This window comes from Odontesthes bonariensis, chromosome 3 (assembly GCF_027942865.1).
Source record: "Odontesthes bonariensis isolate fOdoBon6 chromosome 3, fOdoBon6.hap1, whole genome shotgun sequence".
NCBI classification, from domain to species: Eukaryota; Metazoa; Chordata; class Actinopteri; order Atheriniformes; family Atherinopsidae; genus Odontesthes; species Odontesthes bonariensis.
The window spans coordinates 9922419-9948900 of NC_134508.1; the positions used below are offsets into that span (position 1 = coordinate 9922419).

Sequence of the window (26482 nt, forward strand, 5' to 3'; positions counted from 1 at the left end):
GTCGACCGGGTGGGGACGTATGTCACTCTCATACACTTCCATGCCCCTGAGGGCATCAACTATTGACTCTCATTACACAATTCTGAAATTGCTCCACCAATTGTTGACATGGTTTCTTGCAGATTTTTTCAACCAATCACTTTGACATTTCAAAAAGTATGGATGTGTGTCTCTCTGATCCTTGTTGCTTTTTTTACAAAGACCAGGCCTAATATTATAGGACTCTGTTCTAGCTGTCAGCTCACACGCCAGCTCTTGGTTTAATGGTTTTTTTTTGGGGTTGTGATTAGTGTGAGCCTCCCCGTGGGCAGGTATGTGATTGTGCAACAGTTCACAGTGGAACTTCCTGGCTTTTGAAGTTAAATAAGATGAAAAGACTCAGTCCCTTTGCACATCTTGAACATATCCCCTTTCATCATAATCAGCTTGTGAATGCTTCTGTGAAGGCTTCAGCTCACTCGATGTGTGAATCGAGCGAGATCTCAGCCTACACCAACAGGTTAACTCGGGTGTTTAAAAGGTCAACAGATCTGAAGACCAAATATTTCCCCTCTGTATGTGTAGGTGAGGCTGCAGCTTTGATATTGATGGCAGTGTCATCACAAACAGGCTTATCAGAGTGTAGTTGCAGCATGCAGCCTGAGGTAGCTCGATAGACAAAGATAAAATGTTCATTTTGATGCCCTTTCTCAGTTGGTGGAAAATAAATTTTTATCTTTGATGTTCAAGAGGACATTTATTTGTGTTATCTCTCTATGAGTGATGCCTTTAATGGTCAGTTATTAAAGATTGTTCCTGCTTTTTTGTAGATAAAAACAAATGAGCAGTGAGCCCCTTGCTAGCTGAAGGTTCTTTGTCTTTAGCTGATAAAAGACAGATTCAAGGGGACGTTAAATGCCTGCAGCTCTTTAGTTGCCTAATAAAACACTGGGAGAGTATGTGTACGCGCTTGTGTAGGTGAGTGTGCACAAAGGCAAATTATTTATTATGGCCACAGTATAGGTCGTTACAGTATCAACCTTTGTTGACCCTGGTTTCACTCTGATTCATGTAATACCGGCAGCCAAAAAGACCGGCAGCGTTAAAAAGCTGCTGCTCAGTACTCTGTTTCCTAAAGATTACTGTCAGCTTTTTGCACCACAAGCAGCACACAGCTTTGTTGCATGCAGCATACACGTGTGGATCAAAATTACAACTAAATTAAAACCTACTGCCGTACAAGTGACAGATTTGGTTTAATAGGATTTTAGCTCTGCTAGCTGCCTGACTGAAATTTTGAATAGATATGCTTTAAACTTGAATAAACATGCAACTTAAAGCTGAACAGTCTGGTTAGGTTTGATGCTCAGAACATCCACCCTACTTCACATATGATCCAGTCATATCTGAAGACAAAAATGATCTGGGACAATCTTAGTCGATCTTATATCAAATCTTTGCATACATTCTGCATATATTACACTAATATATTCCAGCATTACACAGATACTCTACGCAAACAAAAGAAATAAGTGGAAGGCTGGCCACTGTAAGATTCCATCAAACTGTGCAAGACTCTGAAGAGGTTGGAAAAGTATGATGACTGTTGTGAGATTACTCAAAAAACAATTATGCCAAACGCATCAGTTTAGATATTTGAATTAAATTTTCCTTCCATTTTGATTGGTGTTCAGTGTAATGGGTCACATTTAATGCACATTTTTAATGCATCTTTAATGAACATTTAATGATCTGTGTTGAATGTTGAGCAAGTGTTAATTAATTCAATATATTTTCATTTTCATTCAATTAAGTCATACCATTATTTTCCGTAAAAAAAGGAAACATGTTCAATTTTTTCACAATTTCTCAAGTTTCCCAATGAAATTATTTGTGACATGCTTTTGTCAAAACACCACAGAGATAAAGTACCACAGCCCCCTTCTCAATCCTTTCAAGCTTGTTCGAAGCAGCGGGTTTTAGGAGTCTCCCTTTGCAGTGTGTGTGCCTCTTTTAGATTGCTGGCACAGCTTTGTGCTACCATGCAACACAAATTACACTTGATAGCTGTCAAAGCTTATTATATTTTATGCCACAGCATACGCAATCCATAATGAGAACTCACACTAGCACACACGGCGCACTAAGCTCAGACTACCACACACCAGGGATGGGCATTTTAAGTGATTTTTGATGGGGGCTAATCAAGCCAATTAAAGTTGATAAGTCTTTTTGCTCCTGAACCACGACATTTTTGTGATGGTTTAGTAAGTGAGTCCTCATTGCACTGGTAGAACTGGGGTAAGCTAGCTTTATCCCACACAATGTGAATTTGAATTTGTTGTCCAGTTGAGTGAAATATTGCCATGCTTCGTTTTGTTTTCATGTTTCTGCTATAGGTGCAAACTCCAGCAGAAACAGAGTTGTAAACATTACCTCCGCCTTTCTGCGTGGTGCAACAAAAGTCTCCTTGTGCCACAAAAAAAACAAGTCGACTGTAGTTGACTATGTGCGCCGTTCTGACTAATCGGCAAATCGTTAAGTCGAGCACATCCCTACCACACGCTAAACTTACTTCAGAAAATTGCAAAAAGGAAAAAAAAAAAAACTTTCTCTGAGCTCATTCCAGCAGAGAGACATACACTACTCTAAAGTACATAAACACACTGCAAAGTGTTTGGGTTGGCGGAATTACAGAATGTACATTTTAAACTAGCATGCTAACAAGCTAAATCTACTAACAGCTGTTCTACAACATAGTCAGATTATCACTTAAATACTTACATTTTCCCATCTACAGTTTGTCCACTCACAGTTGGTGCTGAAACATTTTTTAATGTTTATTGTTCTATCTTGTTTGCGAGATATGAGTTGAAGTGGAGCAGGTTTCTAAAACGTGACTGGGAAACACTAACAGTTAAAGTCGGTTCACTGGATTCTTCTGTTCTCTGAGGCTGGGGGTTGATGTAATGAGAAATGGTGCCTCTATAGTTGTTCAAGTGAGAAGCTTGCTTCACGGTCCTTGCCCAAAGGCCTGGGAGCTCCAAAACTGTTTCAGAGGAGGCTCAGATAATAGTTAGGAAATGTTACATTAGAATAACTTTAAATATATGTCATGTAGGTAAAGAGCTCAAATAAATTAGTTCTGGGGAATTTGACTGTTTTTCATAAAGCCAGAATCAAATAGATGATTAGGACCAACGATTTATGTATTTAGCGGATTCTGCATATATCAGTCAGTGATAAAGCTTACCTGAAGATTAACTATGACATTTAAAATTATTTGACATTTTATTACAAAAAAAATAAATAAATCAAAAGAGCTTTCAGTGCACAACACTTGTCTGGAAAAATGGTACAATGCTCAGTTGTGTATTTTTCTGTTAGACTGCTTGGGTTTCTGACTGATTTGAATGGCTTTGACAAGAAAAGTATAGAAGAACCAATTTCAAATGTATTTATTCAAAATGTAATGACTGAATAAAGGAAACTGAATAAAGGCATGATGTTTCATGTGTAGGTTTGCATCAACGCTGTTTAGACAAATCTGACTTTCTTTAGTTTTTTCATGCTGAGTTCACTGAAAAACATTGAAAGTAACACTTTACACTGTAATAGTAACAACCATGGTAGTTGAAAAGATTGCAAACCCTCATTGCAACAGAAATGGTTACTGTCACAAACTCTTAGAAACTAATGAGGCACGTTAAGAATACTCGTGTGCAATTTACCTATTATCCCTCCACTTCCATCTGTGCATCGCTGTGCCTCTGTACAGCATGATTTACAGCTGTTGTCACAAGTGAGTCCACATGAACTGCACCAGCAACGAAACACTCCAGCAAACACATTTGAAACCCTGATTAATGAAGCAGTGCACTGCACAATCAGGTGTGATGGGATCAGACTGGTAACTGGCTTGCAGCACAATGAAGAAACGTGCTTGAGTCAAATATGCTGTTTGCATGTTTGAACGGCTCGGCAGGGGAGGGCTCAGATTCTTCATTTACCATATGGAGAGGCTTTCATTGGGAACACTGATGGCAATTAGAGCAAAATGTGACACCGGGGTGCATATTAGCCATGTTTCCAATCCGCCCTGTGTGAATGCTGCCTTCTTTCTTTCAGAACTGGTTGGACCCCTCCAAAGAGATCAAGAAGCAGATGCGCAGTGAGTGTCTTTTCCAAGTAGTTGAAGAAGAATGAATATTTCTCTGCAAGTTTTGTGTTAACTTGTTTAATGCATTTCCACTGCTGACTTCTAATTAGCATGTTTTCCATTATACTGGGCATGTTTTCTATTATTCTGGGTATGTTTCTCCTCAGACTCTCCATGGCAATATGTCTTTGCTGTCAAGTTCTATCCTCCCGACCCATCCCAGCTCACAGAGGATATTACCAGGTAGCAAAAACGCTCACCTCGTCAATATTAACAGTTGTAACTCTAATGCACTGGAAAAAATGCCCCTCCAAAAATAAGTAAAAAAAACAACACATACAAGACATTTTTGCTTGAAATAAGCAAAAAAATCTGCCCATGGAACTAGTGAAAATCGGCTTGTCAAGATTTCTTGAAATAAGATGTGATATTTGGGACTTTTGAGTTAAAACTGATCTTGAAATTAGCTTAAAAACCTCTTCAAAATGAAAAAAAAAGCTTGTTTCATATGAAAAAACAAGATGTTTTCAAGACTTTTTCACTTAACAAGATATTCAAGATACATTAAAACAAGTCCCTATATCTTGCATGGTACTTGTTAGGCAATTGTGTCTTATATCAAGTGTCATGAGATACTCAATGAGAAAAATATACTTGGTAAGATTTAGATTTTTTCCAGTGTGGCTGGGCTGTCAGATGCTCCTCAGAGTTAATTAAAGGAGAAATTGCTTACACGTGTCAACTCTACAGTTGATTTCTCTTTTTCATTTCTCAGTCATGTGTGTTTACATAGAAGTATTGTAACAATTCTCGTGGCATGTTTGCCCCGGTGTCAAAGCCAACCAAATCCTCTTCTCCTTTTCAAGGATTAGGCCTGGAATGCTACTAACTGCCATGGATTAACTACGCTGAATACTTGTTGGAGCGTGCATGGCTCAGGCTTGTTTGACTGCCAACCCTCCCTCCTTTCCTCCCCTTTTGTCTCATCTGACAGATACTACCTGTGTCTGCAGCTGAGAGATGATATGCTGTCAGGTCGACTGCCATGCTCATTTGTCACTCACGCCCTCCTGGGCTCTTACACCATTCAAGCCGAGCTGGGAGACTACGACCAAGACGACCATGGCTCTGATTACGTCAGCGATTTCCGCTTTGCTCCCAATCAGACCCGCGAGCTGGAGGAGAGGGTGATGGAGCTCCATCGAAACTACAAGTACTCGACTCACTGTTGTTTTAACGAGACTTTTATCTATCCATAAATCTCTGCAGATGATCTGCTGATGGGTTTTCTCCTCTACGGAAAGAACTCCATCATGCATATGGCTGCTGATAGAGGCATCAGATGTGCACAATGTGTGTGAAGTACTTCCTCTGTTAGAGCATTGTCTCCAGGCTGTGGCCTGGCATTGCAGGAGGAAATTAGAGTTGACTATATCAAGCATATTCAAAAAGATAATCTCACCCACGGTGTGCATGATTTTGGGTTTATTATTCCAGAGGGCCCATTGATGATGGTTTCATGTTTGGTTGCTATTCTGCAAATAGGGGGATGACTCCAGCAGATGCCGAATTAAACTTTTTGGAGAATGCAAAGAAACTGTCCATGTATGGGGTGGACCTCCATCATGCTAAGGTAAGCTGTTTCCCAAAATCAGTTTAATATTCACGAAAGACGGTTTCAGGCTTCCTAATGGTGTTGCTCGTGAATAAGTTCTGCCTGTGTCTTCTGCAGGATTCTGAAGGGATTGAAATAATGCTCGGTGTCTGTGCCAATGGCCTGCTGATTTACCGTGATAGGCTGAGGATCAACCGCTTTGCCTGGCCAAAGATTCTGAAGATTTCATACAAAAGGAGCAACTTTTACATCAAGATAAGACCTGGCGAGGTACACAACGGGATGAATGATGATTAAAAGGGAGTTTTTATCTATTGTGCGAGTCATAGTTGGTGTGTAAACCTGATATGTGCTCCTGTACTGCTTTGATTATTAGAAGTCTAGCCGACTGAATTGTACTGCAGGTTAGAAGACTGGAATTGTAGAACTGACAAACTGTGATGTAGTGATTTATACTGGGACTCTTATGGTTGTCTGGCTAGTAGAAAAGCACTTCTATAAAGCTACAACTTGTCCTGTGTTCATCTGTATTTTATAGATATAGTTCATTTGCAAGCTTTAGAAGTAAAAGTACTAGAGGTGCAAGTACTGCATTATGACTAGGGCTGGGCAACGATTAAAATCTTCAATCTAATTAATCACATGATTTCCCTGATTAATCGCGATTAATCGCATTTGTACGCAAAATCCCAAAATGAATTCAAAAGTAGTGTATAGCTTTTAGCATTTAGTTTTATTTTAAATGTGCTGCCATATGAATGAAAGTGCCATAACATTTGTTGTGCACACACACTTTTAACATCAGCATCTTTCTGTAGTTTTTATGTAGAAGCCTCGCTCCACTGTCTGTTTCCTTGAATGACTTGCTGCTATCAGTTGTGTGTTTTGCCTTTAAGTGATATTTTAGACTGGAACTACTACGGTGAGAAGACAATTCAACTTGGCTGTAAATGCAGGAGTTTTTTTAAAATTTATTTTGAAATACGTGCTTTTATGTTGAAACATAAAAAATCAGGAAGTAGCGCCGGTTAACTCCGTGAGCTTCACACAGAGACCGAGGAGCACCTGTAACGTTGATGTTCAACTTTAAAATGAAAATGGCCGAGTAAAAGTTCCGTACCCTTCTCCATGTTTGGTGGATCCGCCGATTACTTTCTTTTCCGGTTCCGCAGCAGACAGCAACAGACTTTTACAAAATAAAAGCCTGTGAGCAACAGACTTTTACAATAATAAAACCTGTGAAAATGATAAAATATTTATCGGCGTTAAATAGTTAACAAGTTAACGCGATAATAACGAGTTAACTCGCCCAGCCCTAATCATGACCCATTAATGGTTTCTAATCCGCATGTCTGGTTTGATCTGTGTGGGTCCACATGTTTCCTTATTTGCATTGATTATCAAGGGTTCATTGGTTTCACCCTTTCGAGTCTGCAAGTGGCATCAGGGTTCTTATACACCAAAGTTACATGAACAACCAACTGCGACAAGCAGCTGAATCTCCTTGCGACGGTAGCATCTAAACATACAAAATAGCACCTGAACACAGGACAGCAGGACATACAAGCTGTGCTCGTACAAGAAGAGCTTGCTTGTTAGAGCAGAAGGGGGCGGTAGTCTATATTTTATACAAGATTAGTGATTATCAGCTGGTCTTCAATTTTCCCGCTCCACATGGACATGTGACAATGAAGATGACAAATATGTAAATATATTTCTACGATAACTCAATTAGAGTGAGCTCTGTCACCGACAGACGCAGTGCCAGTTCTATACGATGAACTGGCTGAAGAAAAACATCAACAGAGTCTGAACCAAAAACACAAGAGAGACCCAAAAACTTGTGTTAACTGTTGAAATCACAAGGGCACTAATTGTGCATGAACTAGGAAAACAAAAATAGTAGAAACTCAATGAATCAGCTCTTGCTGTCGTAAAGTTGCCTTTTTATTTCCTTAATCCCATCTTGAAGGTGCCCTGAAAACCAATTACTGTACTGGGTTTGCATTGCCATTTTGAATTTGCATTTTGTTTGCTTACACATTACACATTTACTCATATGCAGATAAGTTTATGATTGTTTGAGTTTTTTTTTGCCTGTTTTGAATAAGACGGCGCATGATGAAAAACAAATTAGCAAATTGCGTCTGAACCACCCTGCTGTTTCCGACCTGAGTTGTGCAAGTACTAGACTCACGGGTGTCTTCCCTAATATGATGGGATGCTTTCGATTTTCCCAGATCGAGTTATTCCTGAAGAAGCGCCTTTTCAGTTGCTCCTTCAGTTGTTGTTGTTTATTTTTTTCATCTTTAAGGTTGGTTTTCTGTTAGGAAAAGCACTTCTTCTATTGACTTACAACCATTAGCAACTGTATCTGTAGCCTGTATCATTACCATCTGGTGACACTTTGCTGCCTTAGGGTTAGGGTTTATAAACTCCAAACCAAATAATGGAAACTTGTCTGATTCATATTGGATTTTTCTTTCTTTTCAAAAGATCATTCCAGATTTGCTTTGCTCTTGAATAGAAACCTAATTGAACCACATCTTCAACCAAAATGTTCAAATTGCTCTGCGTGTTCAAATCGAGAAATCACACCCCTGCCTTGTCATCTGCTGCCGATGCAAACCACGGCAGATTTTGTGGTCAGTCGTTCTGAAAACTGAGCCCCCAAATTGTCAGCCTAACACATGCTCACACATTTATATTTTGGCCCTCCTTGTTGTGCTGGGAGGCACTGCAGCTTATACCCCATGCTGAGCCTCAGTGTATCAGGCCGCCTGGGCGAGACCCAGTCAAGTGAAAGTGTTGCACAGTGAGCCTGTTATCGAGCCAAATAAAGAAGCCCTTCAACAGAGCCTCTGCAGCTGCAGCTCCAGCCAGAAAAGAGGAATAAAGGGTGTAAATATAGAGCCATGAAATAGTTTTCCAACTGCTTCCAGAGCAGGAACATTGGATCATATCCGTCCTAGCTGTAACCGGCTCCTTTCTGTACAGTTGACAGTTCTATTTTCTCAATGTTTGCTTACATACACAGTATATTTGTGGCAGTAGTGTCTACACAAGCACAAAGCAAACACAGTTCGCATTGACTGTTTTCAGTTTTCATGCAGGTACGAGATGAATATTTATAGATTTTTTTTTAAATTAATGTACTATATGGTCGTAAATCTTAATCTCCCAACATGTATTGAGGGGGCTCCCACATTTCTCTTTGTTTATGTTCTTTCTCCCATCCAGTATGAGCAATTTGAAAGTACGATTGGTTTTAAGCTTCCCAACCACAGAGCTGCCAAGAGGCTATGGAAGGTCTGCATTGAGCATCACACCTTCTTCCGGTAAGAATTGATCTGCCTTCCCGGTTGGGACGTTTCTGATTCACTGCCCATCAAAGCAAATCAAACACCTCTATGTCTAATTAGATGCAACCACACTCAAGATGCACCCATGGCCACAGTTGTGATGAATACTGAGTCAGCATTACAGGGGAGTGCAAGAGGTAAAAGCTAAAGCATAAGAAGACGTTATTTTGAAGTTATATGAAAATGGCTTTAAAGTGCAGATTCATTTAAGGGTATTCACATCCAAACTAGATGAAACATTTACTTCTGATTGCGAATTCAATGCAGAATTCTCCAGGGGCTCACACTTGTGTAGACAATCGACTCAAAAGCTTTTTCAAGGTGGATTTTTTCATGTCACTTATCATAAATTAAGCATGTGAAAGGTTGTGAAGGAGTTGTTGTTTCCGAGTACAGCTTTTGTTTGTGGAACCTGTTGCTATTCCTCAAAAAGTACAGAAAAGAAAAACCCCTCGAGGCACTCTGGAGGAGATACACATGTCATTGTCCAAGTCTCCTATGAAGAGAAGACTTAAGAGAGAAGGTTTAGTACTAAGTCTAAAAGACTCAAAAGCTTTCACAACAGAAAGACCAGAGTAGTGATTCTAAAATAGCATTCTCTGGACAGATGACACTAAAATCAATTATGATGTGACAGAAGAAGCCAGACACAGCGTGAGGTGTATACAAATAAGCTGTCAGCTCAGATACAGCCGATTGCAGCAGAACTAATAGCACAATTCTTCACAGAGCAGGTTTTCATGACTCCAAAAAGAAATACTAATTCGTCTGACCAAAACCAGACTTTCAAAATGCATGAAAACTTCATCTGACCGAAATACCAAATCAATCTTCTCAAAACACACTAGCACACACAGAGGATCGAATCGCTCTGCATGTATACGCTCACGTGAACTCAAATGGGTCAAGACGCTCTGCACATGCTCCAAAGTTCCATCTTTTTGCGTCTTTTTCTAAAAACCTTTAAGGTTAAATGTATATTAAACCAGCGGAATTTCACTGCCGTTCATGCACATATTTATCTGTTTCTTTTGTCAGACGGCTAAAAGGGTAAAAACATTTCAGGCCTGTCGCTCCGCTCTAATAAAATCCTGATTCTATAACTACAGAGTTATCTGACAAAATCACCATTTAAGTAACTTCAAGACAATGAGTTTGTCTATGCTTACATGTACGATGATCTCCCACAGAGAAAGTTAGAAGTAGCAGAGTGTCTTTTTCTCACACATTGGATATACTTTAGTCAATAACTTAATTCTGCTCCTGTGCCTGTATACTAGGACATGGACAGAGATCAGATTAAATGGTTTGTTCGCTGTAACTGTAGCTCGACTCAACAGTTTATGTAACAATTTAGATGGAAAATGTGCTGAAACACAACACAAAAGCAATCAATACGTTTTGAAAGGTACAGAAGTGGAGTATTCTGGATTAACTAAGTCAACCCTACTAAGATGCTTTTAATTTGCTGGAGACTAAAAGGCTAAAAGACCTGCAAACAACAACCAAAAATAACTACAGCCAAGGCCTGGCAAAATAAATTAATTTCCCCTATTTCTCATGTTTCTTCCTTTAGTTTTGAATAATTGGCATGAATAACTTTGTTGTCATTTGGACATCGGCATTGGGAACCAACAAATGGGGCCTTATATAAATGCAGGCTTGGGTGGGTCACGGGTCGGTTATACAGTTCTGTTGTTGGCTTCAAAGCCACATTGCCAGGCTTGGAAAATGAAATATCTGGTCCAGAAAGAATATGTCTGCCTTTAGTTAGAAAATTGAATAAAGATAAATAAATAAGATAAAACAAAAAAATGCCAGGTTGAGGTTTGAGATAAATACATGTCTTTTGCTATATACCCGCCTAGTCGCAAGTAATTAAGACATGTATACACTTGCGTTTAAAAAACGTTGAGCACCTGTGGTATGTACACAAGGTACACATGTAATGCATTTCTCCATTTTAAGAAACATGAAATTTCCTGGTGAATGCCATGGAAATAGACAGTTTATTTTGTAACAATTAATCTTGTTCAGTTGCACTGCTCACCCTCCTTTAATTTAGTTTTTTTTGAGTGAGCTACAGCTGCTAATACCGGTTTTGCTTTCACAGGTTGGTGTCCCCAGAACCTCCTCCTAAGGGCTTCTTGGTGATGGGTTCAAAGTTTCGATACAGCGGAAGGACGCAGGCACAAACCAGACAGGCCAGTGCTCTCATAGACCGCCCTGCTCCTCACTTTGAGCGTTCCACCAGCAAGAGGTACCTTCTGTCCAGGAGCTTGGATGGAGGTGAGAGCCACAACACATCTATTTTTAAGACTAAAATAAGTAGTTTTGAATTTATATTTAGTTGCAAAATTAGTTAAATCTAACCTCAGATTAAAGGGATATGCCACCCCCAGGCCAAATTAAGTGTATCCCCGCATTCCTGAGACATAAATAAGTGTGTGGGAGCGTTTTCCTGGCGACCCAGGCATTGTCCGAATCTCACAGCACTGACCACTGCTTGGTTGCGCGTAATACATACATGCTAGCGTCGCCAGCGTCGCCAATCGAAATATTTCGCCCAACGTGAATTAATTTACTTGATTTACCTTCTAATTACTGTGTGAGTGGTGTACTTTCACATCGAGTGCAAATGACTGTGTAAATCAACACGGAAGGCTTGGTTTGCTCATGTCGGTTTGGGAACAAATGCTGCAAACCTCAATGAACTGAAGCAACGCTGTAAAGAAGAGTGGCCCAGAATTCCTCCAAACTGATGTGAGAGACTGATAACATTTATCAAGAACTAGGAAACTGGCGAACACAAATGCAGGCAGACAGACGGTATTCAGTTCTTAGGGTTATTTATTGGGTCCAAGGGTCAAAATCCAAGAAGTCAATCAGAGGCGCAAGATTTTGGCTTACAGAATAACATTGTGTAATATGTTGTGTTGTTGTTCATCTCATGTTGTATTTACCTAATTTTGCAACCTGCAAAGGATCAGATGATTTTTTTATCATGTCCTGATCTGTAAAATCTTATAATTGAAAGAGTGTTTACTTTCTCTTTCACAAGACTGTAGCCAGCTTGACTCTGATGATCTCCCACCACGTCTAAAGTGCAATATATTTTAAGATGCATGTGATGGGTTTCATCAGTCCAGACTACCTTTGGGTGTATAATTAAGTTTCTTCTTCCAGCCAGTAAATAGAACGGCTCATAAACATTAGTTCATGTTCCTGGACAGAATTTTAAAATAATTAAACCTATTTGACCTGCAGAGTTCTCACGGCCGGTATCGTCCATGTGTGAGAACCACGATGGTATGTCCCACCGCAGCATCAGTGAACAGCGACGTCTCCGCAGCCCCTCCGTAGACGAGCAGGAGACCGAGCTGGAGCCGAGTCTGGAGCAGGACGAGGAAGACAAGGACCAGGAGATGGAGGAGGAGAAAGACAACGACGGAAACGTCACTCCGACCAGAAAGAAGGAGATCATGGTAGGAAATACTGCAAGGTTTTTGTGAGTTGGCTGTGTTTAAATATCAGAAGATCAGTGCTTTAGTTAACTTGAAGACAACTGTGGCTTTGGTGTGCAGAGGTGTTGATGTAAACAAGTGCAGCATAAGCCTCTCAGTCCAGCTGAGGTTTAATCAGAAGGGGCCTAACGCCAGGCCCGCCGATTGGGGGGGACAAACGGGTATTTTGTCCCGGGCCCAGGAATGGGGGGGGCCCAAAAAAAAAAAAAAAAAGGAATATGCGCATTAGTCCGCAAATATGTCCAAATGTTTCAGGCACGCACGCCAATCAGGCTGAATTGATTTGAGAATCATCCCCGGTCAGCTGAATGACAGCCAGTGTAACGCGGCTCTGGTTTAACCTTATTTTGTTTAAAATAAGCCAGTATAGACATGGCAACGTGTGAAATTGCCATTTAGATAGAGTTGAATGTAACGAATGGGTTATAAACGTGATGTTTTGGGGTAGCCTGTAACTTTCGTTTAGACTGGGGGGGGGGCATTCAGAGAATTTTGTCCCGGGCCCAGCCAAACCTGTCAGCGGCCCTGCCTAACGCTATGTGGCTTTGGTGGATTTAGCATCTACTAACTCTTCTCCTTTTAGTCTCATTCACTCAGGCTTACATGCTTTCACTGCACTGCTCATAAATCCTGCTAACAGCTTCACACTATTTAACCTCTTTTTAATTAAGCTAAGAAAAGCAGAGTCAAGCCTGGCCTTCAGTTGCTAACATGCTTTCTCTATTCTTTAACTCTTGCTGGCAATAAGGAGGAGGCCGGCTCACCCGCTGACAGTAAACAGGAGGTATTTGGTGTCTGTCTGTCTGTATGTATACTGTCTGTATTCATCCATCATGATACGTTTTTCTGAATATATCTGTGGAATTGTACCTTGTTTTCTTTGGTCATCTTCCGCTGGGTTTGCCAACACAGTCACTGAAAAAAAGACTACGCATCTCTGCATCAAATGCGCGACTGATGCTAGAAAGGTTGTGTTTGGACCTGTTTGACACAGTTAAGCATCCCAGTAAACATTTTGTAAGACTATGGGGACATCAAAAGACAAAAAAACCCAAAAATTAAATAATACTAGGAAAAGTATACGAGGAAATATAGAAGCAAAACATAAAAGAGTGATTAAAAGCTGATTATTTTGGTTCACATTTCTTTGTTTATTTATTCATAACTTTACTGTGGTTACTGTGACTGTATTTCCTTTAGTGGTTGCCACAAGTCACTTTTACTTGGTAACATAAAGAAATGAGATGTGGCATAAGACTTTCACAGCACTGGATATGTTTTGAAGGAAGTAAATTTCTCTTTTTTTATCTAAATCTATTCAAACTTTTAAGTTTTGTATGTCATTTATTTATTTCTTTATTTTCCATTTCTCTTTGTATTTGGCTTTCCCTCCAGTTTTTGCTCTAAGCCAATCAGGTTTGCGCACGAGTTGCTCGCTTCCTCTCTCTGAACTGCGCTCATTGTATGAGGAGGGTACTTCCTCCTGTCACTTGGCCACAAAAGTCTGTTTCTGAGAAAATTTTGCACAACTAATAAGCAATATGGTTGCTTCACTCATATTCCGATATATACGAATTAAACTCTATATGACTTCTCACCTCGTATTTGTTCAGAAAGAAATTTGGCAGACAAAGAAGTTGAAATAATTAGTAGATAAAGTAGTCTTCTCATCCAATAAAAGGACTTTGATAATAAGGAAGCAAACAAACTCATGTTGAATCATGAGTGAAAGCCCGCTGATTTGACTCATTTTTTCGAATTCCAAAATGTGTACTGGGAAGTTGTGTCTTCTTTTTAGCGTGATTTGTGAATTTGTCTTGCTGTGGTGTCCTTTCACTCTGCCTGTGGTCTCACCACCTTGTCCCTGCACCCTCTGACCCTGCACTCTTCACCTCTGCCCCTTCTCTTGCACGCCCTTTCTCCTGCCCCAACTCAGCTCTCTCAGTTGGACCAGGAGACTACTCCTCGGCACAAACAGGAGGTACAGGTTCCTGTATTCGGCTCTTGCGCTTTCTCGTCGTGTATGATGCTGTTGCTCTGCTTTTATAGCCTTCAGAGGATTTTAGCCTTTGAGATTTGCCTGCATCCACGCCTAAAAAACGGTTTATATATTTCTTTGTACGATGCCCTAAAGAGACCTCACGTAGACACGAAAATGAGTCATTCATCTCGCTCAAATGCTTATAAAGAATCAGTAAATACTTTCCTAAGCAGTGGTGGAAGAGGAGCTCAGATTTTTTTTACAGCAAAGTAAATATTTTTCTATTGTAAGTTGATTCCTCCATTTAAATTTGTCCTTTAATGCAGAGAAACTGCTGAAAATGTCAAGAGTAAAACATGCTTGTTCATCAGTAAGACCTGAAATTATGAAACTTTACTCAACAGCAGTTTCCAACATTTTTTTCTGATAAATCTTATTTGGCCTTTTGGCTGAATTAATTCGAGTAGTTTTACCTCCATTAGATCGTGATGCATGTCGTGCTGCATCATGTTTCACATTGCACGCTGCTACGGGTGAACCTTGCTGGAACTATTTTGTAGACTGCAACTGTCATGATAGATGGTCCAAGCACGTCCTTACGTGTTAAGTTTAGTTTTTTAAGTTTTGTATGGGCTGATATTTTGGTTAATTTTTAAGTGGGGTTGTATGAAGTGCTTGAGAGCAGTCGGGGCATTCTTATCTGCAGCACAGATAGCAGTGGGACCACTCTCAGTCTGGAGGACGGCATGCCCGATGGCTGCCCTCTGTATCTCCCGACTGATCAGCTGAGTCTGTCAGGAGTTGTGTCAGACTGGTTGGATGCTGAACATTACTTTTGCAATTCAATTTCAAGTCAGTTTATTTATATAGCGCCAAATTACAATAAATGTCATCTCAAGGCACTTAAATAATAAAGAGTCCAATTCAAGCCAATTGGAGTTCAATTCATTGCAATCATAAATAATTTCAAAATAATCCAATTTATTCATATAGAGCCAATTTAAAAAACAATTTCCTAGCTAAGGAAACCAACAGATTGCAGTCCTAGAAACCTGTTTTATATCAGTCAAATGATAAATTCTGGTCAAAAATAACTCCAAGGTTCCTCACTGTAGTATGAGAAGCCAAGGAAATACCATGTAGTGTAACTATATAGCTAGACAATTTCTCCCTAGAGCGCACCAGGTCCAAAGGTAACAACTTTCATCTGGTTTCATAGATAAGTACAACTGGGTATCATCAGCATAGCAATGGAAATTTATGCCACGCTGTTTAATAATGTTACCTAATGGAAGCATGTATAAAGTGAAAAGAATCGGTCTAAGCACAGAACCCTGAGGAACTCCATAACTTAATCTGGCGTGTGAGGAAGATTCTTCATTTACAAGAACAAACGTAAATCTTTCAGATAAATATGACTTAAACTGGCCTAATGCAGTTCCTTTAATCCCAATAAAGGATCCCAACTGCAGAGCTTTAAAAGATGGTAAGCGTTTGGGTGTTTCCAGGCTCACTGTAAAATTTTTTCTTTGTCTCGTAGCTGGTATTATTGGGGATAATACCGGTGGACTTTTGAGTCGGAGCTGATCAGCAGCAGAATACGTTGGGCAGCCACCGTGTATGCAACGATTGGGTAGCAACACAGCTGTTTTTGGTTGAGGAAATGGTAAAATACTGGTCGGATAGGAGAAAGTCGGTTTACAGTGGCCTTCTGAGTAGTCATTAGCTCCCCCTTCAGAACTCTGACACTCTAAACTGAGAGCACTCTGACCACAGTCTGCTGCAGGTGAGACACTAACTGCTCAAACGTACTTCACAAAACCCCTCTGAAAAAGCAACTGTTACCATGCCCTTTCAGACTTCTAGAATTGCTAAAGAACAAGTCTATGCTCATAGTTAGAGATCCCTTCCTTATTTATTGATGATGGACTAAATCCACAGTCTCTGCAAATATGTATCACGGTTATAATTTATGTTTGTAATTACTGTAGTATGAGGGCTGAGCAGACTAAAGATTCCAGAAGAATTATGTGGGTATCTTTCAGAATTACTGCATGAAATTCCTTCTCTGATGTCTGTGTTTCCCTGAACAGTGTTTTCATGTTCAGCCTATGTGTAAATGTTGCAACAAAAAAAAGGAAACAAGTTTTGCATTAAAGGGAATGTCATTTCAAAGGACCTCACTTTTGGGATTTATTTTTGTCCCACCCAAAAGAACAAACAAAAGAAAGAAAAATGACTTTGTCCCCTCATAACTGCCACAATAAAGAGGACGAACAACCACAGCTGGAAAAACCCACTGTAACACTTCACTATTGTTCAAAGACAGACCCGAAAAACATGTCAGCCTTCCCTTGAATGTATAATGCAACTTTAGAACTATCAGAAAAATGTAGTTAGGAAGCCTGCTGCAGTTCACTCTGAGCTCTGAGTGTCAGCATCCTAAGATGTATTGAACTGCAGTGCTTGTGGGGTGAGCCGACTCATTTCCACCACTGACGCATTAAAGAAAAAAGGAAAAAAATAAAATGAGAAAAAATAATTAGAAACAAACAAATTACTAGATGTTTCACATTCATTTCATCATTCATCAACTGCTGCAGCTTGAGCTTTGATTATAGCGTTCATTTGTATCCCAAAAGCCTAGTCAGCTGTAACCGTGGTTGTTTTTGCCTTTCTTTGAGCTTCAGTAGCACCTGTGGACACCAGCACAAAATAGTAAAATGAAATGGTAATTTATGCTCAACACAAGTCTGACAAAATCCCCTGGGATTCATGTCAGTGCGTGCAGCATTGTCCTCTAGCCAATTCTGTCATGCAGATATCCTACCGGGGCCCTACTGCTGAGAAGCACGTTGATGTGCTGCTAATGCTTTTTCTGTTTGGTTCTCCTTCTGCCGTATGTTCTCCTCCAGTTTCTGGATAAGTCACAGGATGTCTTACTGAAGCACCAAGCCAGCATCAACGAGCTGAAAAAAGCCCTGAGGGAGCCCAACAGCAAGCTGATGAACCGCGAGACGCGTCTGTCAGCAAGCTCCCCGACTGGAACACCAGAGAAGAAGGCTGTGAGTAGGGCCGGTTGAAGGGGGGGGGGGGGTTCAGTGTCTCTCTGACATTTGACATTCCATAAAAAGAAATATTCTCATCTGGATGCCGTCAAGTTGATTTGAACTGATTGAATTGCTTTTTCTTGCTCCTTGACTCTGGCAAAACAGGCTGTGTTTGTCAGAATGTTTAAAAGTTTTTACCTGGATACACTTCACATGTTTCGAGCCAGATGATACTGTGTATAAGTGCAAGTTGCACAGTGAACAAGGTGGTTGTGGTTTTCCTTACAGGTGTTTCACACAGGTTCCTCCTGTTCAAAGGTATTTCTGTCAGAATTTTTCTTAACACGTGATTTTAAAGAAGCGCATTCTCCCTTTCTCAGGCGTTTCGGGTTCAATTCTAATGTCTCAAGGACACTTGAGGATGACAGACGAGCAGCTTTGAAAAAGCAGCGTAATGAAATTAGACCAACTTGAGGCATTTGAAAAGTAATCATTAGTCATTTTTGTTTTCTTTGAATAGTACTGACAATGTCTTCTATCAAGTTTTGATCTTATTCTGATAACTGAAAGATGAGACCGGACCCTTCGGATCGGGTAGTTCTTCTCTTCGCCTGTGCTTCAGATGCCCTCCGGCGGCTGTCTTGCACAATCAGATTAAGTCCATAGAATGTCAAATGTTGTTGGCGGTAGAAAATGTAATCTCTTGTGCCTCATTCCAGAGGAGTGGGGGCTCTAATTCTGTATTACTGACAGTCGAAGTTATACATGACTCTTTCCAAGAGATTCGGACGAATGTCAGCTCTTTGATGTAGTTGCTGAAAAAATGATTTGCCTTGCAAATGCATGCTGATTTGGTCATGTGGTTTCAAGGACTGTTACACAAGAGGCTCCGTGTTTTTAGCTTGAAGCTAAAGTTTTTACACAGGACTCAATTAAGTCATGTTTACACTGGTTCTTCCTGCCTTTTCTGTTTTCTTCTCTTTGCATGAATTTGTGCATCTTACTAATTCACTCGCTCATTTTGGGTCTGACTTGCTCTAATGGCTGTTCTTCCTTCTCTTTTAAACTCTCTCCTCTGCTGCGTGTCGGCCAGTTGGTGGGCCGAGCAGTGGGAAAGGACCCTGTTAACAGCCTGTCTGTTGAGGGTTTCGTCCAGAAGACTCTGGTGACTTCCCCCGAGGTTGCACATTCTTCATTGTTCCTTTTCTCACAATACAGTCTTTTATCTATTCAGTACACCTCCTAACATGTAAAGCTATTCTCAAATAATCACTACGTATACTAAAACTTTATTATATACCAGCTTTGCATTTTGCTCCCTTAACTGGGGATAGAAATTGTGTAGATTCAATCATTTTTTAGCAGCTGTGCTTAGCATGTCTAATTGTGTTTGATCTACACCAACATGTAGGGGTCTGAGGAGTGGGTATTGATTGAAAAACAACAACCATATCAACAAGACCATGACTGGAAGGCAGAAGACAAGAACAAATGTCTCACATCTGATTCCTTGTGGGAGAAAAAGGAGCTGGAAAAAGAAATAGACATTACCAAGATGATACATAAAGAGGTAACAGGGTATGACGGGAAAGAAATGAAAAGCCATATTGATGAATTTCCCACAAAAGACCCCAGAGAGGTGGATGTGTGCTCTGAGACTCAGCCTTCTGTGATTCAGCTATCTGAGAATGCAGAGCCGTGCCGAGACAAATGTAAACCGTCTCAAGCCTCGGACCCCGAGGAAAACAGTGAAGTGACCCCGGGCCCACACCAGATAAAGGAAAGGGTGGCTTCTAAATCAAAAAAGAAGAGGAGACCCCAAAGCTTAAATCTGGGAATGCCTGCAGAACTCATCAACAGGAAAGCAGGGAGCGACTCTTCCGGAGAGGAATGTGAAGGCTCCGACTCAGACAACAATTCAGAGAAAACGTCCAAACGAGGAAATAATCCGGATTCACCCCCGGTCGTCATGATAGCAGATGATCAGGGATTAGAAACGGATCAGTTAGTCAGGGTCTATAAAGACAGCAAACAAGAAGATTTACCAGCAGGGGAGAGCAGAGAGGTCTCCAGTCAAGGAACAGAGCAGGTAAAGAGAAAAGGGAACCAGGTTGAGATGGCAGATATCGATTTGGGCTCATTGAACGGACCGGTGAAGATAGAACATGAGAGTTCATTATCCGGTGCTAAAGGGGAGAGTGTGATGAAGGTACGAGGAAAGGGCCTCATCGACAACAAAGAACTGGCAGAGGTAAAACTTCGACAAGTCAGGACGCATGAGAGAAAGGTCAGCAGTTCTGGCGCTGAGGACTTGGAGGGTTTCCTAGGCGACAGAGGCCAGAGGACATCTCTCCATCGACTGTCAGGCAGCAGCTACCAGTCGGAAATCACCAGGATTGTTCCTCTCAAGCCAGAGCGGTCAAAGAGTGTGACATGTAAGGATGAAAGGGACCGCACGGGGCAGGAAGAGCCCACACGTGTCATCAGAAGAGAATATCGCTGGTCGGTTGGCTCTCCGGAGGGATCTTCAGACTGGACCGACGCCCTCACCTTCCATCCAGCATGCACTGCAGATGTAGAGGGTCTTGGTAAACCTGAACATCAAGATGACAGTCTTCAGTCCGGTGGAGGGTCGACAGAGAATCAGCCGTTTGGCTCAAAGATTTTGGCACTTCCCAAAATGGCTCCCCCAGCTCCGCCAGTGAAAACACAGAAGGCCAGGGAGTCTGGTCTAATACTGCGAAACAGCCGAAATGCCGGCCGGGAGCCGAGCCAGGACGCAGCCAAGAAGAGACACTCGGTAACTCTGCTTGGCATCTGCTATTAAGTCATTGGAAATAAAGCATGAGCTACAGACAGACTCGCACGTTTTTCTTTTTTTTTTTCTGAGTTTTCAGTGACTCAAAACATTCATCCATCTTACTTGTCCGTGTCTATTTGAGGAGCAGGTGGAGTGGTACTTCAGCTCTGTCTAGTGGCAAAAATCAGCCAAAGAGTTCAAACATTTTCCCACATGGCAGCCCAATGTATCCCTTCCCATTGCCCTCAACATGCACCACACTGTCTGGCAAATCTGTACAGTGTAACACTGGCTGTGAAAGTCTGAAAAGACAAAAATCCGTTTCTCACGTTGGTGAGTTGGTCGTTGCCTAGTCTTTGTCTTTTCTAAGCTAAAAGTTTTAGATTTCCCTTCAGCTCACATCGTTCATTGGAAAGGAAGGAAAGTCACTCGCTTTGTGCTTCTTGTGTGTCATTTTTAAATCTGACATACAAAAGCATGTATCGAATACGAATATTCCAAATTAAATAATTAATTTGAGGGAAAAAAAGACAGCGAATTGTGCCGTCGGCTTTTAGAGCCATTATCTTAAAAAATGTGTGATGAATGGAGCATAAACTTGTGCAGAAATGCTTCAGAAACCATCCCAAAGATTTCCAAGAAATAAAAGCTGAATCCACAAAATATCCCTTATCGTTCACATTATTTATACTGCAGGTCAATTATTTTCTTCAACCTCAGCTGGGTTAAAAGCAAGCACTCTGACTCCTCCAGCAGGCAGTGAGCAGCCAGACACCACAGCTCAGTGCCCGACAGTCAGATTTGCAGCTTTCATTTCACTGCTGGTATCATTGGGAGCTTGCACGTATTTGGCACTGGAATGAAAGGAATTTGAAGTGAATAGACATGACAGCTTTCATCATTTCCCATCTTTTCATCTGAGCCGCGCTCTTGCATATTGGATTAAACAGGCATGTGTTGCGTAGCTCTTGGTGTGTATGACAATCATATCAGGATCTGATTGAACTCTGGGAGTGCGGGAAAATATTAGGTCAATAGGACATAAGTTTGAAATACATCCAGACAGCCTTCACTGGATGTTTGATTAATTTTTTTTTTTCCTGCGAGCAGTCAAATATTTAAATCAAATCTTTAAATTGAAATTCAAAGTGCGTAGTGTTGCAACCAACCTGATCTTCTGAGAAAAATGACAATTGATTGTTTAAATATGTTCAGATTTTCTGTTTTTAGTTTGCTGTTTGAGTTTGGAGTTCCGTTGTTTGACTTTTACATTTGTTTTTTACAAGGTGATGTCACGACACATCGTAAAATACGGAAGGTCGCTCACAGAAAACCATGTAGCTACATTTTCCTTCCTCAGTTCTCCACTGCGACAAAGCTCCCGTCTCGTTCCCAACTGTGGCAGTTAAATGGTTGGGGTTAAACGCTCGCTGATTCAATTCCTGTTCGGCACTATCTTTCATATTATTTTCCCTTTTCCACTTCCGTGCTTACTTGTACATATTTTTTTGTAACTTGTATCCCCCTATTTCACTATGTGAAAAGAAGTGCAAATCAAATCTACGCATTAGCATGTACGGACAAAATCCTTTAAGTGGGCGTCAAATATATGAGTACAAATCAATTTGCTTGTCATTTGCACTCATTTCTGCAGTCTGAAAATACTAGTTCAAAGCTTTTTTTTCCCGTCTTTTAGACACCCAACCGCATGCTCAGTTTTACTCCCGTTTTATCATGTGGGAAATACCCGCACCCACCCATGATATATGTCTATGGCTGCAGATCTCTGTATACTGCATTCTAATCTCGGTGTCACCAACGATCAACCTGCAGTGTACCAGAAAGGTCATGTTGGTTGCAGCTCTTTATCTCAATGGCAGCTGTCGAAAAAGGCACTTATCACACAAACTGCAGGATTCGTTCCACCTCTGCTGCTCACAAAAGATGGCTGTAGATGTCTTTGTTTCAGTAGGCGCACTTTTTTTCTGTCCTGCAAACTGTGTTGCTGTATGCTTTGCTAATAAGAAGTAGTGCTTGAAATTTGTGCCCAAATCCATTTAAACCCGACTGGCTTAAACTGGGTCTGGCTGAATTTCTCACCTAAACTTGGGTTTAAATTATACAAAAAAAAATGTGAAAAGCAAGCCATTTTTTTTAGCGTTGCGCTTGGAGTGATTAGCTTTACTTAAACTTGGACTCTCAATTTTGTTCAGTACACCAGGTTCCCAGTTTAGGTTTGCACTGACATGTTTTGTGAGCTTGACTTTTCAGGCTGCAGTGAAGTGCTGCTGTTAGGATTTCTGTGTGTGGTGGCCTGTCAGTCCCTTTTCAGCCTGTGCTAACCTCTACACGCTCTCTCTGCTCCTTCCTCTGCTTCCCCCTGCAGGAGCCTGTCTCCACTCCTGCCATATATGAGGAGCCGTTTGCTGACTTCAAGGTTATCTATTTATAAACCCTTCTCAAGCCCACCTCCATATGCTCACCCATCACCTCCTTTTCCTTCTGCATCTCCCAGGGCTAATATGCATGCTTACTAACTGACTGCAGCTGCTTCTTCTGGTTAAAAAAAAAAAAAAGGGGGAAAAAAAACGTCTGATGTCTGAGTCTGATACCACAAGAGCTGTTATAATTAAATAATTCCAGAAATATTTGGCCTTTGAGCCTTTGGTATGTGAGTCTAGCCAAAATGATTGGGTTTATTTGGCTCTTTTTAGATGCTAAAGCGGACAGTGAATACAAAAGGGATGAAGTGGAGAGTTTTCCAGCTAATTTGAAATCTGTTTAACAGCAAAAAAGTGACGCAATGCTGTAATTTGAGACCATAAGGCTAATTTTCATGAACCTTTAATTAAACTTGAGGATATTATTTTGGAACTAATTGATGATTTGAACCACGACCCATCCTTGCTTGGAAGGAGTTCATCATAAAGACTTCATAAAGACGCTGTAAATAATTTATTTTGTACTTATCTATAACAAATGACAGAATCAAGTTGTTGTTGCCTCTTAAAATACTATATACAGTATATATATATATATATATATATATATATATATATAATATTTTGACCATTTACAGCCCTTTTTTTTCTGTAATTTCTACCTGGTTATCCGTTAATATTACTTAAAAGGAAATCACTGATATATTTTCAGTTTCACTGGATAGTTTAAATAGATTTACATCAAGTCAAACAAATAGTATTAATCAACACCTGAGATGGCTTCCAGACCACAGATTTTGAAGTGTAGTTTCTGTGACTTTGTTTGGTTCTTCTAAAATCACAGTTTTCACATTAGCTATACATCTTTATCTTATTACTTTGATAATGTAATGTAATGTTGTTCAACCCTTTTTTTTGTGTCTATCTTCCTGCACGTCTTAGTTGTTTCAACTGTATCTTCAGTATATAAAACATGTGCAATGACTTTGATTTGGGATCCTTTATCAGTCCCATCATACATGCTGAACATAAAGGATAAACTCCCATCCCTCTCCATACCATCGCCATCATCCAGTTCACCATGGTTACAAAGTAACAGAGAAGCGATGCCTTGTCTGTTCCTGCACCAGAAGGAGCTTGGGGAGAGGAGGCCTCAGCCGAGCACAGCCTCAGAGGAGGAGCAGGAGCGGGACACCGTGGCCTCCATGAGGGACCTGGGCATCGAACGCAAGTGCTCCAGCATGACGGTCAGCTCCACATCCAGCCTGGAGGCTGAGGTGGACTTCACCGTCATCACGGACCTCCACTCTGGGATGGAGGACTTTTCTAAGTGCAAGTCGGAGCTGGGAGAAAGGGAGCGGCAGCCAGAGGTGGGACGGGAGGACTTTGAGGAGACCTCAAGGTTCTACTCTGCTCGCCTAATGGGCTCCAGGGACAAGTTTCCCATGGAGGAGAAGCTTCCTGAGGAGGGAGCTCATCACGAGGTAGACAGATGAATATATTCATCCTTCATCATCATCACCCCCTGGATTCACCCTGACTGGCTGGAAATGGTGCAATAATCCCCTGCTGTTTTGTTTTCTTTTTGTCTTGGACCAATTCCTGCTGTTTAAATATTCTTTTTTCATGTTTAGTTTTCTTTGAGTGCCTTTTTTGTTTCCCTTTGTTCTTTGTTTATGTAAGCGTTTCTCTCCAATTCCCCATAATTTGCTGCTGTTATCATCATTGCAAGCGGTTTAATAAAAATTGATTTCACAGTTTGTTCCTTGAAGTTGACAGTTTTCATTTTGCTTTGTTGCAAAAAAAGAAGAGGACATTACTCACTCCACCTTGACGTACGTGTTCTGTTTGTGTTTCACACAGCCTCCTGTTGCAAAGAAGGACTCCAATGCAGTCAACGTGGCTCACAAGCTGAAGAGGGCCGACACCAACTCCGAGACACACACAAATGGATCCGAAGTCCACGCCAATATTATGGATGTCTCACCACAGGTAAATAACAAAATAAAAAGTAAAGTAAAAACTTAATACATTACAGATCAGCGTAAGTAAGTTGTTTGTAACCCGGACGAGCCCCCACTTTGTTAGAACCGGTTCTTGGAATACTAAACAAATTGGTTTATTATTATAATATTATTAGAAACAGCCAATCTATTCTAACAGTACAAAAAGCAGCACAACCAACAGCATAGCAACAGAGAGCAAAAGTGGCGATCTGCCTGCAAGCCGCACCAGGCGTGCTTTATGCTTACCTCTACACATGCAGCTAATGAAGCCGCTTGGAAAACTTATGTCCATGCACCTAAAGACTCTCAAAGTGACTCTCGTTTAAAAGTAGTATTGTCAGTTCTTTTTTGTAAAATGTTTTAGCAAAAAATGAAACAACAGTATTTGATAAATATTGCTTTGCTTTTTCATATGCAGAGTATTTTAAGGAGGTCAGATCAGGGTGCTCACAGATTTACTCACCAACTACGACGAATACAAATGATTCATTACTATTCATGAAAATACAAGAATTAAAAACTCCACCGTGGACATTTTTTTTTTAGAAAATACAAGTGCATTGATGTTACAATAACGTTCTGTACCGTTCCTAAATAAAACACTGAAGGCAGGACTTTTTTTTGACAGATTTTCATTTATTTATTTGTTTACTTTAATTTTGTGAATTGAACTGCTCATGTTCTTTCCCTGCTCCAGCGGTCACCTCTATTTTCAGGCTACTGCTCCACACAATACTGATAACGGCTTGGCTACAGTGTTCACATGTTAAAGAATGTTTTCTTTCTCACAATACAGCACACAGTCACGGGGCTGCCCTGTTGCAGCAGACCAGCCAAAAGTGAATGAAGAAACTGTCGTCAGCTGTCAGTGAATCTACCTTTGCACAAACTGAAAAAGGGGGACACAAACTCAGCTAAATAAATCTACCAGCCTTTTGAAAACCTCCAGAAAAAAAGTTTTACAGAGTTAGCCGAAAATAAAAAAATCAAACTCCATAGTTCTTATTTCAAGTCATTTCTTTGCCATACCAAAAAACTCCCCAGAGACAACAGTGATTGCAACCTTCTAGTTTAAGACGCTGTCATTTGAACTTTTTCACATGTGCACCTTGAATAAGTCGGTTTTGTTGTCTGAATCGGCTTCTGACTGTAACTTCTCATACATCCAACATGCAGTACTGTTCATTGAGTGCTGTGCAGGGACCTGAAAATTTAGTCTGGAATAAAAGGAAGAAAACGGTTTGAGGAGTAGACACGTTTATTTCTTTTTAGACTCACTTTTTTTTCCCTATTGTTGTGAATTTGCATGCTTTTGGGTTTACCATCTATTCATGTACAGTGTGTCATCGTTTCTACATTAATGCTAATGTAGAAGGCTCTTAACTGATAAAAAGAGTGCGCAAACACAACATGCAGCATCACGGAATCAGTTCCATTAGTCATACCAAACAGATCTGCATTGTGAATTCATATTTGTTGTAGAGCTCTGGGGTTTGGTTTGGAGGTAAAAGCTTTTTCAGTAGGTTTTAGTGGCATGACTTCTGTATTTCCCAGACATGGATGAC

At 40.6% G+C, this 26482-nt stretch overlaps 1 protein-coding gene across 6 annotated transcripts in view; it reads left to right on the forward strand.

Annotated features, from left to right (window-relative positions):
- The window catches only part of LOC142376727 (band 4.1-like protein 1), a 106234-nt gene that overhangs the window by 64864 nt on the left and 14888 nt on the right, over positions 1 to 26482 (forward strand). For 2 of the 6 annotated variants that reach the window (XM_075460230.1, XM_075460231.1), the window contains exons 5-20: positions 4108 to 4150; positions 4306 to 4381; positions 5133 to 5351; positions 5684 to 5771; positions 5871 to 6023; positions 8994 to 9091; positions 11229 to 11404; positions 12383 to 12600; positions 13388 to 13423; positions 14576 to 14620; positions 17536 to 17685; positions 18764 to 18850; positions 19082 to 20470; positions 22857 to 22907; positions 24042 to 24395; positions 24775 to 24903. In XM_075460230.1, coding sequence (XP_075316345.1) covers positions 4108 to 4150; positions 4306 to 4381; positions 5133 to 5351; positions 5684 to 5771; positions 5871 to 6023; positions 8994 to 9091; positions 11229 to 11404; positions 12383 to 12600; positions 13388 to 13423; positions 14576 to 14620; positions 17536 to 17685; positions 18764 to 18850; positions 19082 to 20470; positions 22857 to 22907; positions 24042 to 24395; positions 24775 to 24903 — 3312 coding nt within the window. The remainder of the gene's footprint in view (positions 1 to 4107; positions 4151 to 4305; positions 4382 to 5132; positions 5352 to 5683; positions 5772 to 5870; positions 6024 to 8993; positions 9092 to 11228; positions 11405 to 12382; positions 12601 to 13387; positions 13424 to 14575; positions 14621 to 17535; positions 17686 to 18763; positions 18851 to 19081; positions 20471 to 22856; positions 22908 to 24041; positions 24396 to 24774; positions 24904 to 26482) is intronic. The other 4 variants (XM_075460232.1, XM_075460233.1, XM_075460235.1 and 1 more) reach the window with 4 other exon arrangements.